The 13,782-nt window shown below is 45.1% G+C and overlaps 2 protein-coding genes across 6 annotated transcripts in view; both read left to right on the top strand.

Moving 5' to 3' along the window:
* Positions 1-887: 887 nt before the first annotated feature.
* LOC134076741 (charged multivesicular body protein 6-like) lies at positions 888-5,871 on the top strand. Of its 2 annotated transcripts, none has more exons than XM_062531942.1 (8): positions 888-1,261; positions 1,797-1,906; positions 2,692-2,779; positions 2,942-3,028; positions 3,703-3,768; positions 4,394-4,474; positions 4,908-4,977; positions 5,092-5,871. In XM_062531942.1, exons 1-8 carry the CDS (start codon positions 1,196-1,198, stop codon positions 5,142-5,144), a joined length of 621 nt encoding a protein of 206 aa, XP_062387926.1. In that variant the 5' UTR covers positions 888-1,195; the 3' UTR covers positions 5,145-5,871. The 2 variants fall into 2 exon arrangements, with proteins under 2 accessions (XP_062387926.1, XP_062387927.1); XM_062531943.1 differs by having other exon boundaries at positions 5,095-5,871.
* A 1,252-nt stretch (positions 5,872-7,123) lies between these two features.
* baiap2a (BAR/IMD domain containing adaptor protein 2a) overlaps positions 7,124-13,782 on the top strand; it is a 66,648-nt gene continuing 59,989 nt past the window's right edge. For all 4 annotated transcript variants that reach the window (XM_062531940.1, XM_062531938.1, XM_062531937.1 and 1 more), the window contains exon 1: positions 7,124-7,370. In XM_062531940.1, coding sequence (XP_062387924.1) covers positions 7,299-7,370 — 72 coding nt within the window. In that variant the 5' untranslated portion in view covers positions 7,124-7,298. The remainder of the gene's footprint in view (positions 7,371-13,782) is intronic.

Raw genomic sequence — 13,782 nt, forward strand, 5'->3', positions numbered from 1 at the left:
CCTAGGCTAGCAGTGCTGAGAAAATGTGCACCTTTAGAAAGGGTCCTCCTCGTCTAGTCACATCAGAGCAACAGTCAGTTTCTCCCCTCTCCTCTGTGATTCACCTGCTGCAGTTTGTGTGTAGTCAACTTTCCTACTGAAAACATTTTCTTTGTTTTAGTAGGCAATGCTTGCTCCGCCCAGTCCACCCTGTCAAGACAAAATATGCAAAATTATCTACTATAACAATTAGTGACCCGGTGACAGTAACAATGTAAACTGAAGGTGAAAATGTCCACACAATCATTTTGTCGAAGAATGTTCAAAAATTAGGAAATTTGGTCCAAACGGATGGACAATGATGGATGGCATTTTGTGAATGCACCTGCTAGGTGTAAAACACATTTTTTTTTTCTTCAAGAGTTCAATCATAGGCTACCATGAATGAAATATTAGGCCTAATTGATCTGCATTAGCCTATTGCATCCCCAAGTATGGATGAATTGTACTCACAAATTAAAACAATTAACCTGCTTTTAGAAAAGGACTTCATATCTTAAAAAAAAAAAAAAAGGCCCAAAGCTGCTTTATCTTCTGAACATTTGTCCCATAATGATCTGAATGAAAGGTGTGGGAGCTCTGGTAATTTTCTAGTCTCCAACTTGAGTAGCCTATTTATGCTAAACATTTATTTAAAAGAAATGATAATAAGAGCATGTCAAAGGCTGAGAAGTAGAAGCGAGGCTACTCTCTGATTATATTTAACCATAACGAATACGATGGACTCGGAGTGCACGCAGCTATTTTTTTCTGTCTCATGACAAGTTGATACAGATAAGTTTCGAAAGGTGGCAGTATAGGACAAACAAAATCTACCTCTGTTTGCAGTTCTCTCTCCGACTTGCATCTTCGTCAACTCTAGTAGCTCGGGTGGTCTGGTGCTACTGATGTTAGCGGGATATTATTAAGCACATGTTGATTTACTGTAACGCTACCGTTTAAATTAAGGGAATTCAGAAATTAACCCTAAACCTAATCGAATTACATAAACATATATATCCTCTGATTTTGTTTGTAAGGGGTAGCGTTAGAAAGATGCCGTTTGTAGTAGCAGCTAGCTAGCTTGAACTTCAACAACAAACCTACCTAGGTTGGCTAGCTAGGTTAGCTAGCTAGCTGCTAATCAGCAGCTGAGTGGCGGGGATGTGGCTTCGTAATGGGAAACGTTTTCGGAAGAAAGGGACGCCCCAGTCGAGTCACCGATCAAGACCGAGCGGTTTTGGTAAGACATTGTGATTACCGACATATGTACGTGTCTGTAGGCATACATCTCAACCCGCTTTTGACATGACTCAACATGGGGTTAATAGTAATGATGTGATGTTAGCCCAACAAGCTAACCTAGTAGCTTGCTAAAGTGATTAGCAAAGTTGCCAGAGCTAAGCATGCTTGTGTTTCACGATATTCATTTAACTTGTTTAGGAAACACGACAGATGATTGTTTTTCACATGTGTTATGAGATACATAACATTGCTGAGAAATGACATACAAGTAACATTATGTCTTGTGTTAGCCAACATCGTCAACACAGCAAAGCTGACAGGTCCATAGAAACGTAAATACAATTCATGCCCGGGGCTTTGGTTAGCTTGCTTGTTTATATGGACCTGCAGAGGTAGTGGGCCTAGAGATGACTGTTGCATTTGTAATGAGGTCATCCAGGTTGCTTACATGGTTTCTTGTTATGTAGTTGTTGATCAGAGAAACTGTATCATGTTTCCTTGTTTATAGTCTGACCAAGTTATTTGGGTTACAGCAACTGAAACAGCAAAGGGATAAGCTGAAGCAGTATCAGAAGAGGATTACTCTTCAGCTGGAGAAAGAGAGATCTCTAGCCAAGCAGCTCCTGAAGGATGGAAAGAAAGAGTAAGCACAAGTGCCGTGTAACAGTCACTTTACTATTATGCACAAGCTGCCTGTAGAGGAGTGAAGATTTCCCCCACCCTCAAGAAATGCCATGGTTTGCGACACCTGCAAATCAGTCTCTACTACATTAATCACCAACTGCCTATCCCTATGTTAGTGTTTCAATTAGACATTTGATTTGAAAGAGACACTAATTTGAATATGTGCTAATTTGTAGCTCATCGAGGTAATTCTGTCAACCTCGAAAGCCATTACAATGAAAGTGTTGACAAAAGCGAATGTAAACACTACTGACTTTTCACTGCTGACAAGGCCGACGATAATGACAAGACTGTTAAACTCCATAATGAAGATCCTCGTGGAGCCACACCTGTGTCTACACAAAACCACATTCACATGCACAGCCAGTGTCTTGCTTTCCTTTTCTTCCTGGTCTATGACCTAGCAGCATCTCACTAGGTCTCTCTAATCAAGATGTTATATTCTAATTTTAAGACAACAGACACTAAGTGGATTGGAATACTATTGACGGATACACATTTGCCAAACATTTATTCTCAACGTTTCGATCATGTAGCCCTTCCTCAGGTGAATTTCACCTACATGACCGAAACGTTGTGAATAACTGTTAGGCAAGTGTAATGGAGAGTGTGTGGGATTTTCATATTTCTGGTTACCTTATCCAAATGCACCTGTCCCCACAAAACTTGTGTGCAAAAGCGCTTTTCAACTAACATACTTAATGACCACCATTTGTTGTTGTTGTTGTTGTTGTTCCCCCTCAGGAGGGCCCTTCTTTTGCTCAAAAAGAAGCGTTATCAGGACCAGTTACTGGACAAGACTGAGAATCAGATAGGCAATCTGGAGCGCATGGTGAGGAGACACAACTGTTGAGTTGATACGTTATTCCTGTTTAGAAGAAACACCTGAATTGTTTTTCCCACGTTGGCTTGTTTAACTGTGCTTACGTCTAATGCCTTCTTAGTGATGATCCCAGCTTGTTTTTTCCTCATTGTTGCCATTTGCTTTGTGTAGGTGCAAGACATTGAATTTGCTCAGATTGAAATGAAAGTCATTGAGGGACTGAAGACTGGAAATGAATGCCTCAAGAAGATGCATGAGGTAGAGTTCCTTTGCCTTTTCTCCCTCTGTTTTTTCAGCGTTTCCGGATGTGTCAACCTCAACCTGAGGTTAAAGAGTGCCCAGGGTGTTATTCTCCAGTCTGTTTTATGAGCTGTTAGAGCTCCCCATTGTTTGGAGATTAAAGTATTAAGAAGTAAATCCCAGGAAGCAGCAGCGCTGCTGTGCTCAGATATACTGTGTTCCATTTCTGCAAATGTTGTTTTCTCACACACCTGCCTGACCAGTTACGCCGCAAAGACATTCATCTTAAAGTGACTGCCTGTAATTGGGCTAACTGCAGATTTGAAAGGAAGCCCCTGCGTTTCTCCTTTCCCCTTTCTTTGTGCTGGGCCCATCCATCGTTGACACTCTCATTTTCACCAGACTGTCAGAATTTCCAGTTTCTGATTGTTTTAACCACCAGTCTAATTGACGAAAGGCTTGCGATTAAAAAATAAAGAAATATGTTGTGAAAATAAATCACTGTTGTCATCCATCCTGCCCAGTAACAGTGACCTGCAGAAGTCTGTTAGGGCTCAGGTTCACAATTCTTTGGAACAATAACGAGATATTGTGCTTTTAGTGCACAAAGAATTAAGGGCAAGGAAAGCAGTTCATTAATCCGTCTGTGTAGATTGTGTGAGCAGTGAATGTGTTACACTCTTTTCCTTCAGGTCATGTCCATTGAAGACGTGGAGAGAATTCTCGATGAGGCCCAAGAGGGAATAGAGTATCAGAAGGTGAACCTTTCTTGTAGTCTTTTTTTAAAATCACCCGTTATCAGTTATGAGCTTGCCATTTGACCTACTGTGTAAAAGCTAGGCTAATGTTTACCCATAGTCTATGTTCAAAAAAGTAATTGTGGGCACACCCACCCTCTGGAAGGTGCAGAAAAAAAGGATGAGCAACGTTGCCTATCCTTTTTTTCTAACATTAAATATGGGAGTTTAAACAGTGTTGCGGACATTACATTTTTTTATGCATAGTCTAACCCCGGCCAGTGTCCCTTGATCCATATGAAGTTGCGTAGCGACTCTCAGTGTCCATGTCTCATCCCCTCTGCTAAGGGCATGCATACATGGGGTCCAAAGTAATGCGTCTAAGGAATATCGAATATGGGGAATATTGCAGAACTGCACAATCAGCTGCTTGTTTAGAAGAAAAAAAAGTTCAGAGTGACTTAGAGTAAAATGCAACTTTGTAGAGTGTGTACAGCAACAAGTCCTGTACCTGTTGCTTTGTATTAATGAATCTCTAGCATTCCCTCTCAAATACCCTGGCAGGACAAACACTAGAAGGTGTTGTTTTTTTGCTAAGTCGCTTTGGGTGAAGCATGCGTGCTGACTGATCTCAATAATCTTGCAGCAAATCGACGAGCTGTTGGCGGGCTCCCTGACGCAGGAGGACGAGGACGCTGTGCTACAGGAGCTGGAGGCCATTACTCAGGTGAGCTCACCTGCCCGTCACAGACACGAGGCTAAGCCAGTGCCCTAAACCTAAAAGTCAAAATTGATCACCGCATACTCCATTTATTGACTTTATTTAGAGCTAACAACTTGTTTCGTCTGCCAGCTTCTTCAGTTCTGTTTTGCAAAAACTGACGGGTGCAATAAACATATCCAGAGCATCAGTTTTAAATGCTTTCATTAGTCAAGATTAATATTTTACATCCGATAATTAGTGTTTCTTAGTGCAGGTAGTTTGTAAATTATGACCGTTTCATTTACTGTTGTTTCCAGACTGCATTTTATTGTGATAACTGCTTATGGTGATCATGCTGAGCTAGAGTGCAAAGTATTATTGTGACCCCTTGAGTTATAAATGGAATACAGTTGGGAGTTGGATTGTGATTGTTCCTGTCTTTTCCGTATCTGAGAAGGGAGAAGATGTTGAGCTTCCAGAAGTACCCGCAGAACCCTTGCCAGAGGTCCCTGCACAGCCAGAGCCAGGTGTGTTGTTCTGTTGATCCTGCCTCCTGTAACTCTGTATCCGTGTGCCGCTCAACCTTTGCCGTCTTCTTGCACGGGCGTAGCCTCATTGTGTCGTTTGTTCTTTGTCATCAGCAGAGAGAACGCCATCACGAAGCCCCGCTGACAGAGAGATGCTGGCTGCTTAGGTGATCAAGGTGCCATCCTCTGTGCCGCTCTCATCAACACGGACCAATTCCCCTTGACACTTTACCCAGTCACAAAAGTAGTCGGTAATGTCGAGAAGATCAAGGCAGGCACGTCTGCATATGATTGGCAGCATTCAGGTTATCGCACGTACAGATGTCGGCAGCGGCTTTTGTATCCGCGCATTCATATGCATAGGACAAATGATTACGACTTCTAAATCCTCCTTTTTGCTGTGTCACCCTCCTTGCCATTCAGTAGTACTGTCAGTTCATTGCATTTCACATTAAGGGGTGTTTAGATTTGCCAGTGCAGTGTTTGATAAAGGAACTGTGCAGTATTATAAGTCGATGAAGCGCAGCAAGCAAGTTGTTTTTTGGTCTGAGCTAATGACTCATGAGTCATTGTATAATGAGTTTTTAATCTTTTGTTTATGTGAAGGTTTTATCCTCATGTAATATATAGGTGAAATCATGATTGTGACATAACTCCCCAATACAAGGTCATCAAAGGTCATCAAACATTATCAGCAACATGTTAACCTTTTTCATGTAAATGACGTCACTAGCATGTTTTGTTAACACGATGAAATCTACTCTTGAATCTCCTTATTAACTTAATTGAAAGAACAGAGGACTGAAGTGGCAGAATAATTGCATCAGATGAGTGTAATAGTTCCTTTGCTTTACAGTTGCGTTTTTGTAAAATAAAGTCATTACTTTCTAACAACCCAGTTTGAGCAGCTGAAGTGATATTGCATCTGCACTTACTTTAGATGCCCACGAGAGGGCGGTAGCACCAATTGTTGGATGGAGGATGGCGATACAGGTAACCCAACGCATTCCCAAACAGGTGTTCTCTGCCTGGCTGTTCTAATTGCACTCCTGGATGGATGGACCTTTTGAGAAACAACTTTATGAGTTCTATTGTATAAACGCAGCCTCAACAAAGGCACGGGTTTATTGGCCTCTGAAGAACATCTGGACTTTAATTAGTATGGGTAATGAGGCTTATGCCTACGTTAATCACCTCAAGGATGGCCCTTGCACAAAATGGTTACGGTGTCCACAGTGGGGAAATGATCATCAGCATGTATTCATAAGCTGTTTGTGTCATTAACTGATGGAGTGTTAGCAGCACTCCTCTGCCATCTTGTATTAGACGAAGGGGACTTCAACTCTTGTGTTTTTAAAAAAGAGATCCGCTTTGAATGCAGGCAATCAGTGTGTGGATTTGCGCGCAGTACGACCTCCATCTCAGCATCTGTTGGCTGTTGTTCATTTGCAGCAAGGGACATTGAAGTGGTATTTTACCACTGTGTTTTAGTGGACCATCTCCAGGCAGGCACTGCCCACCTGTCTGGCTCGCACACAGAACAGTCGCGCTCGGTTCTCACTAATGTAGGCGCGGGGTAATGTTCCACCCACAAGCCTTTGTGCGCTGTGCCTCTGCCAAGATCAGTGACTATGCAGGAGAGCAGTACATTTAAAAGGCTTTCAGAACATAGCATTGAGTTACTGTGCAGCATTTGATGAAGGTTTGCAAACTGCACTTCCTATTAAAATCGATGCTCATCGGCAAGTAATATAGGCCAATAGGCTACCTCAAAGTTTGGTTCAAACAAGGGTTTGAAAACCCAATCAGACTTGTTATGTGAAATGTGACTATAGCCTGCAGCAAATGCCTGTATCTCACGCTTTTCAGAATGTTGTCTAGACTTTAGAAAATAATGCATTGATTGTTTATTTTTACAGAAAACTCTGCTTTTGGAATTAAATCATGGTTGTGCACAGGAACTGCCACGGGTCTATTTAAATGTCCAAATAGAAGTCGATAATTTCTATCTGTTTTCAAAGATCACTTCCTTGCGCAGGTGTAGGAGGATCGATGGGTGGAGAATTGGGCGGTGTTTCGGCGGCTGGAGGTGGATCCTTGTTGCGTTAAGAGTGCTGTACGTTTAGATTACGCTTCAGCGATCGGCAGACTCTCCACCTATTTGCGCTTGTCTTGTAGGGGTTGGTGAGTGGCATCGACAGCAGTTGCCTTATTGCCGTGTCTTTACATGAGCACTCGCAGCTGAATCGCATCACACCCCTTTTTTCACCAAACAGTGACTGTTGGATAAACACTCCCGTACAAGGACAATAGCACAGTTTATGGTTTTGGCAGAAGATTCCAAGATGTCTCGTACAGACGAGGTCCACCGTATAACGGAGAATGTATACAAGGTAAAGTATTTGAACTGCCCAAACAAGTTTTGTTTGCAGTGTAGTACATTCGATTTCGAATCCTTTGACATTGTGTTAGATTTTCTAAATCATGATGCAGTTTGTCTCGGTTCTGAGCACACAATTGAGGGGGTGTACCTGGCTGTCTAATGAAATCTGGCACTCCCAGAATGTATAAGACAACCATAGGCTATGTTGCATCCATGTAGGTCATAGCTTCACTGCGGTGTTCGTAGTCCTGGCTCGACACTGTTTTTTTCTGAATGTATAGCTTTTGAGGGATTTCTATTGTTTCAGCAAAGGCAAAAGGTGTGGGGAAAACGATAACGCACGTTACGACGATTTATTTGCAAATTAGGTGTGTGGCGCACCGGTGCTTGAATAGGGATTTTGTTGGCTGTGTCTACTTTGTCATGGCATGTAGTTTGCGAAGTTGAGTCATTGTTTGCAGAAGTGTCTCTGTCCGCGTTTGCCTGCGTAGATCAATGAAGGAGCGATCGGTCCGCTCTGTGTGATTCACATACACACACACATGCCTTTACTTGCGCCTTTGCACGGATAGATCAACGATACACTAGTCATGTCGAGCTACAGCACTCAGTTGCTAAAGAACAGAATAGCCTAGGCCTACAACTCCTCTTGGCATTTGCACTTGGGAAGTGAGGGACATTCCAGGGTGTGTTTTCTTTAGAAGAGGTCGGGCGGCTGTGTCGCAACAGGTATATCTGAAGTTAGGCTAAGACACGGTAACAATTTAACCCCCATGTAGCGCCTTAGGTCTGCATCGTTGACGCAGTGAGAGCCGAGGTTGTGATGAGAAACCGATACAGTCGAATGAATGAAGTGTAATTGCAATTGAATCAAAACACCATGTTTGGGTGACCGGCTGACCGCATCATATGCTGACCATTACCCATACCATGCACAATGATGACACAGATGTCTGTTTGAACCTTTGAATCCATGACAACATTATCGGTTATCCCTGGACCCTGTTCTTCAACCCACAGATCAACAGTATCTCACACCAACAGGTCACAATATTGTCCTGTTTTGGCCCTCATGGCAATCCAATGGCTCACAGGTTGCATGAGTAATGAGGATCTCTGAGCCCAGGTACTCGGTTTCTCTCAGAGTAGTGCAGCATGACTTGATGGGAGCAGACAGACAGACAGACAGCCATGGCACGATGACCCTACTGTTGATTTGACTGTCACCACCAGACAAGTGACATTGGGGTGTGACTGACACGCTGGGAGACTTGGCGCTCCACAACGTCCCTTCAAATGAATTTGTGATTATACACTATTAAGGGTCTACACAATGTATAGCTTACAGAGAGAGAGAGTGTGTGTGTGTGAGTGTGTGTGTCTCTCGGGGCTGTTGGAAGTGAGGGCAGACGGTGGTGAGTACACCCGAGCGGAGGTGATGAGCTGGTCAAACAGCTGCTTTCTAATGGCAGGACTAGAGGTTGCCAACTGCAGTGCTGTGACTCAGACAGACTGCAGAGGTGTGTGTGTATGTGTGCTCTCACGGGAGGTGTGTTTGCGTGTGTGTGTGTGTGTGTGTGTGTGTGTGTGTGTGTTTGTGTGTGTGTGTGTATGAGAACGTGCAGAAGCTGAGGGTGTGCACACCTGAGTGAAGGAGGGATGTGTAGTTTTCCAGAGGCGCACCTTGCTCCCAGGCGCAGACTATTCCTCATCCCTGCGTGCAGCTGTAAGGAAAATAGACTCTCTATATCTCTATCACTATCACTGTCCGTGTCCTCTAAGGTGTGGACCAGCAGGCTCCCTCTGATCTGGTCTGGTCAGACTGGACGGAGGCGCACGCTTCAGTGGTCAGTCACGCCGGCCGCCTTCTTTCCCCAGACGGGTGACATCACCGGTCGGACTCGGGATGCACCTGGCTGTCTGGCCAAAGGCGCTGAGCTCAGGTCAGGTCAAGCCTCTTAGTGTGGCATAAGGCTCAGCACGTGGGTCGAAGGTAATGGGGTTGGGAGAGCAAGGCGAGGCAGGAAGGGAAGGGAGGGGAGAGGCGGAGGCGGAGGAGTGGATAGGGGAAGGGTCAAGACCTGTTGCGGTCAGTGCCAATCCTTTCCTGTATGTACCCACCCCCCCTGACTGGACCAATTAGCCAACCTGCGGGGTGAACCTGGCTATTTGGTTCAGTGCTGTCTTGGGGCTCTTCCATCTCGTCTTTTAATATCAGCAGAGAGTCCTAAAGACCTGATCTGGGCCTTTCTTTTTGCACCTCCCCTGAGGACAAAGGACCATTCTTTCCCTCTCTCTCTCACTCTCTCACTCTCTCACTCGCTCTCCTCCTCTCCCTGACTAAGGTGTGCCTCTCTCTATATAAATCCCCAGGTAAATAATACTCACTGGAATGTGGCTTCCATCGAGCTTCCTTCACGTGTCATTCTTTCCCCTCAGATGTCGTCATGACTTCCATTGAAGGCACGGCTAGTAGAACGGAAAAATTCAGGTGCGAAGCTTCCTGAAACAGACTCGCGTAGAAGCCCTCCTGTGAGCTGACTGATGTGTCTCAAACAGCCATTTCTCTAATGGCATTTGGGCGCACTTTCACTTTTTTTGAGCAATTTGCAGGTGATGAGAGGTATATCATTTTCTCTCTCGGCAGGGACTCCATTTTATCGTGTTATCTGTCCATGAGCGAAGAGGGAAATCATTCAGTACTTTTTCCCCTCCTCCTCTGCCGGAGCTGCAAGCATGGCAGTTCAGTTATTTTTCATGTGGGAGACCTGGACAGGTGGTTTCTTAGCAACAACATGCTATTAACTGTTTCTGTCATGTCACCCTGGTGAGATGTAGGAGTTTAGAGGGGTGCCAGTGAGAGTGTGTGTGTGTGTGTGTGTGTGTGTGTGTGTGTGTGTGTGTGTGTGTGTGTGTGTGTGTGTGTCTCTCTCTTTGGATAATGACTTGTCGATAATAGCACTCCAAAGAAGAGTTTGGTAACAGTTGTGGTGAGATAGTAGTGAGCTACCAAGCACAACTGAACTACCATTCTCCCCACACAACCCTCTGTCTTACAGTACCCTGATCGATTTCCATGCATAAGACACGCTCACCGACCATGAAGTAGCTCACTAGACATTTACACCTCTATCACTATACATGATTGGACCATCAGTTCCCCCTTCCCCTTTGTGTGCTCTTTAAAAGCTTTCCGATTGAATTTCATTCGCATAAAGCTTTTGTATCTGGACTGAAATAAAAGCTATTTTTTAACAGGGCCCCGGGCATTGTGGGACTTTGTCTTTTGGTGGAGAGGCAGTGACATTAATTTGGTGCTGTGCAAAGTGTATTAGGAGAGGGTTTCATAAGACAAGGTGAATATGGCCCTGGAGCCTGCCTGCCTGCCTGCCTGCCTGCCTGCCGCCCACCCTCCTCCCTCCCCCAGACCACGGGGGTGGATTATCTCCGAGCCTCTCTTGTCTTGTTGTCAGTGGTTTATGTTCTCAGAAAGCGAGAGAGAGAGAGAGGGTGAGTGAGAGATAGATAGGGAGAGAGAAAGAAAGCCTCCAAGGATAAAATGCACTTCCTTGGCCCATCAAATTTATGAGCTGGCCGGGGCATCTGGTAGAATAGCTCCCCAAAAAAAGCAACAAAATTAAGCAGAAAGGACAGCGGAAAGCAGAAAGCAGCAGCCCTGTGTTTTGATAAGAGCACATCCTGGGGATTGGTTTGCTCTGTGTGCCTTGCCAGGGTGGGAGATAGACAAGCGCAGCTCATTTGTTGTGACAAGTCTTACCAAGACGGATCAGTGATGAGAAATTAATGGCAGTGCAAACCACCTAAGACATGTCTGCAATAAAGGTCACGTCTCTCTCTCTCTCTCTCTCTCTCTCTCTCTCTCTCTGTGTCTCTTTTGCTCTCTTTCTAGCTATTTTCTATATCTGTCAATGTCTCTCTATCTATCTGTCGCTGTCTCACTCTCTTTTCTCTTTCTTCTCTCTCTTCTCTCTGTCTCTTCTGTGATCTCTACCATGCTGCAATCAACCTTTCACTCTTGTGTTGTATGATTTGTACTGAATAGCTGTGTTGTGTTTTGTGTGTGTGGTTTTAAGCAGTGTGCGTGTGTGTGGGGGGGGGTCGAAGGGGTAATGGCGAGTGGAAGGTGTGATGGTTTCTCACAGCAAGGGGCTTTAGAGAAGGAGGGATTCATAAGAAGGGGGAGAGAGAGTGAGAGGGAGAATGAGGGTAGGAGCGAAAGAGCGAGATTCAGATTCACATCCTTGTGGAAATGGTCTCTAATTACTACATGGAGATGCAGCGCTGTAATTATGGCGAGGGGTGCGAGGAGGAGCAGAGGAGTGGAGGAGAGGAGAGCGCCTGAGTGGGCTGCTAGAGGATGGAACACCTCCTTTTGTCAACGCTCTTCTGGGCAATTTGACAGGGCTTGGTTACATTAGACGTTAGCGGGAGACAAATACAACCGTCAGAAGAAAAAAAAAAACCTGCGCCGACATCATGATGCAAGAGAATCCTGCCGTGTCATCGCGTAGAAGTCTCCGGAACGGATTGACGTAGAACATGGCGTTTCCTGCTCTTGTTCTTCCACGAGAACGGGGTTGAAAGTGCAGGAGCTTTGAGTCGGGGTCAGGGGTTATGTAAGCAGTTGAAGTGCCTTAATGTTCAATTTCTCAGGAACCCTGTTCACACATTCAGCTGCTGTATGTTTCCCAATTTGACGGGCTTCGATTGAAGCTCATTGACTTGCATGGTTCTCTTTTTATCTGTTGGGAAGCAGCTTGAATGCAAGTGTATAGGGAAGTGGAGAGCAGCCATTGCTGCTGGGGTTTTCTCAGTCTCTTTATTCTGCAGCCACCAATGTTGATAGATGTGTTCATTTCATTGGACTCTCCTCCGGGAAATAATCTTATCACTATATTTGATGATTGACATACTTGAAATCAGATGTTAATGTGGCATACAAACGCCAATCTGTGTTTTAGTCGGATTTGATGAAGTGATAGCTGATATACAGGATCTTATCAGTCATTGGTGCCATCGTTTATTTATACTCATGCAACAGATGGGGGAAAAATAGCCTCTGTCTTGGAATTTAAAGCCATTCTAGTAGCCATCTTTACATCTTCAGTTCAGTCACTTCCCACAATGCACAACAACAGTCGTTAGATATCCCTTTCTGATCAGCACTCAATAAAAAGCTCAAAGGGAAGTAATCAATCATGGTAGAGAAAGAAAAAAAAAACACGATGAACATGATCGGGGGTTTCCATGGAAACAGGTAATGCAGGGTTTGTGGTAGAGAAGAGGCTGTGTGTGTGTGTGTGTGTGTGTGTCTGTAGGAGTAGGAGGAGAATATTGTTTAAGATCACTGCATGTCCACTGGATCGTCTTTGCCTTTCCTCTGCAGCCCTCGGCATTTGATTTGGATGGGGAAGGAGGGAGTGGATGGATATTAGGTGTAAAAGTTTGCCTCCACATGGCCACGTGATGGGGGTTTGATTTTTGTCATGTGGCGCAGATGATAGAGGTTTGCTTTCCGGTCTAAAACCTTAATTAGGTCCCGGCAGTCCACTGTTGGCCATGGACTGCTGTGGTGCTGTTTCATTGAGCGTTTCCGACAAATAAGCTACACACACAGACACACAATCACACAGAGACACACACACACACACACACACACACACACATACACACACTCTCATTCTGTCCGTCTCCTTGGATTCTTCAGTGTGAGCTGCTTTGTAGGATGTTTTTCTCAGGGCTATATGGTCCCTTGTGGGTGGAATTGCTTCTTCTGAAGGGCAGTTTGTTGTCTGTCCATCACCGCATCCGGTCCCTTCTCTCGCTCAGCACACTGACCTTGGCTGCACTCCTCACTGCAGCACACATGTGCCCCATTGTGCGTGTGTGTGTGTGTGTGTGTGTGTGTGTGTGTGTGTGTGTGTGTGTGTGTGTGTGTGTGTGTGTGTGTGTGCGCGCAGCTGAGCTGCAGGCCAGGCCCAACCTGGCTCGACGCACTCATAACGCTGTGCTGAATCTGGGTCCCCGGCAGCTGGGTTCCTTTGCTGAGCGTCTCTGGCAGCTGTGAGTGGGGGCCATTAGAGTGGACACTGCTACTGCACACATACTCACTCACACTCTTTCTCTCTCTCTTTCTCTCTCTCTCCCTCTCTCTCTCTCTTTCTCTCTCTCCCTCTTTCTCTTTCTCTTTCTCTTTCTCTCTCTCTGGGCACATTCTGGGCATTCCTGTGCATAATTTCAGTGCTGTGGGGGCATCCTTCAGTGTTGGTGGGGGGTGAGGGGCTGAGTGCAGGGTAGTTGGGGGCGGGCGATCGGGGAGAAGAAGTGGCTTGGCATGGGATGCCCTGTTTTCGTGGTGACTGAGCGGAGAGCAAAAACTCTCAGTATTTTCAAACCTTCTT

The sequence above is a fragment of the Sardina pilchardus genome, chromosome 3 (assembly GCF_963854185.1).
Source record: "Sardina pilchardus chromosome 3, fSarPil1.1, whole genome shotgun sequence".
Classification (NCBI taxonomy): Eukaryota; Metazoa; Chordata; class Actinopteri; order Clupeiformes; family Clupeidae; genus Sardina; species Sardina pilchardus.

Bases quoted from the DNA above. Each gene is read 5' to 3' on its own strand.
- LOC134076741 (XM_062531942.1), top strand. From the start codon at position 1,196: ATGGGAAACGTTTTCGGAAGAAAGGGACGCCCCAGTCGAGTCACCGAT. The intron at 3,029-3,702 runs GTAGAGTTCCTT...CTTTTCCTTCAG, and splicing joins GCCTCAAGAAGATGCATGAG to GTCATGTCCATTGAAGACGT. The intron at 3,769-4,393 runs GTGAACCTTTCT...ATAATCTTGCAG, and splicing joins AGGGAATAGAGTATCAGAAG to CAAATCGACGAGCTGTTGGC.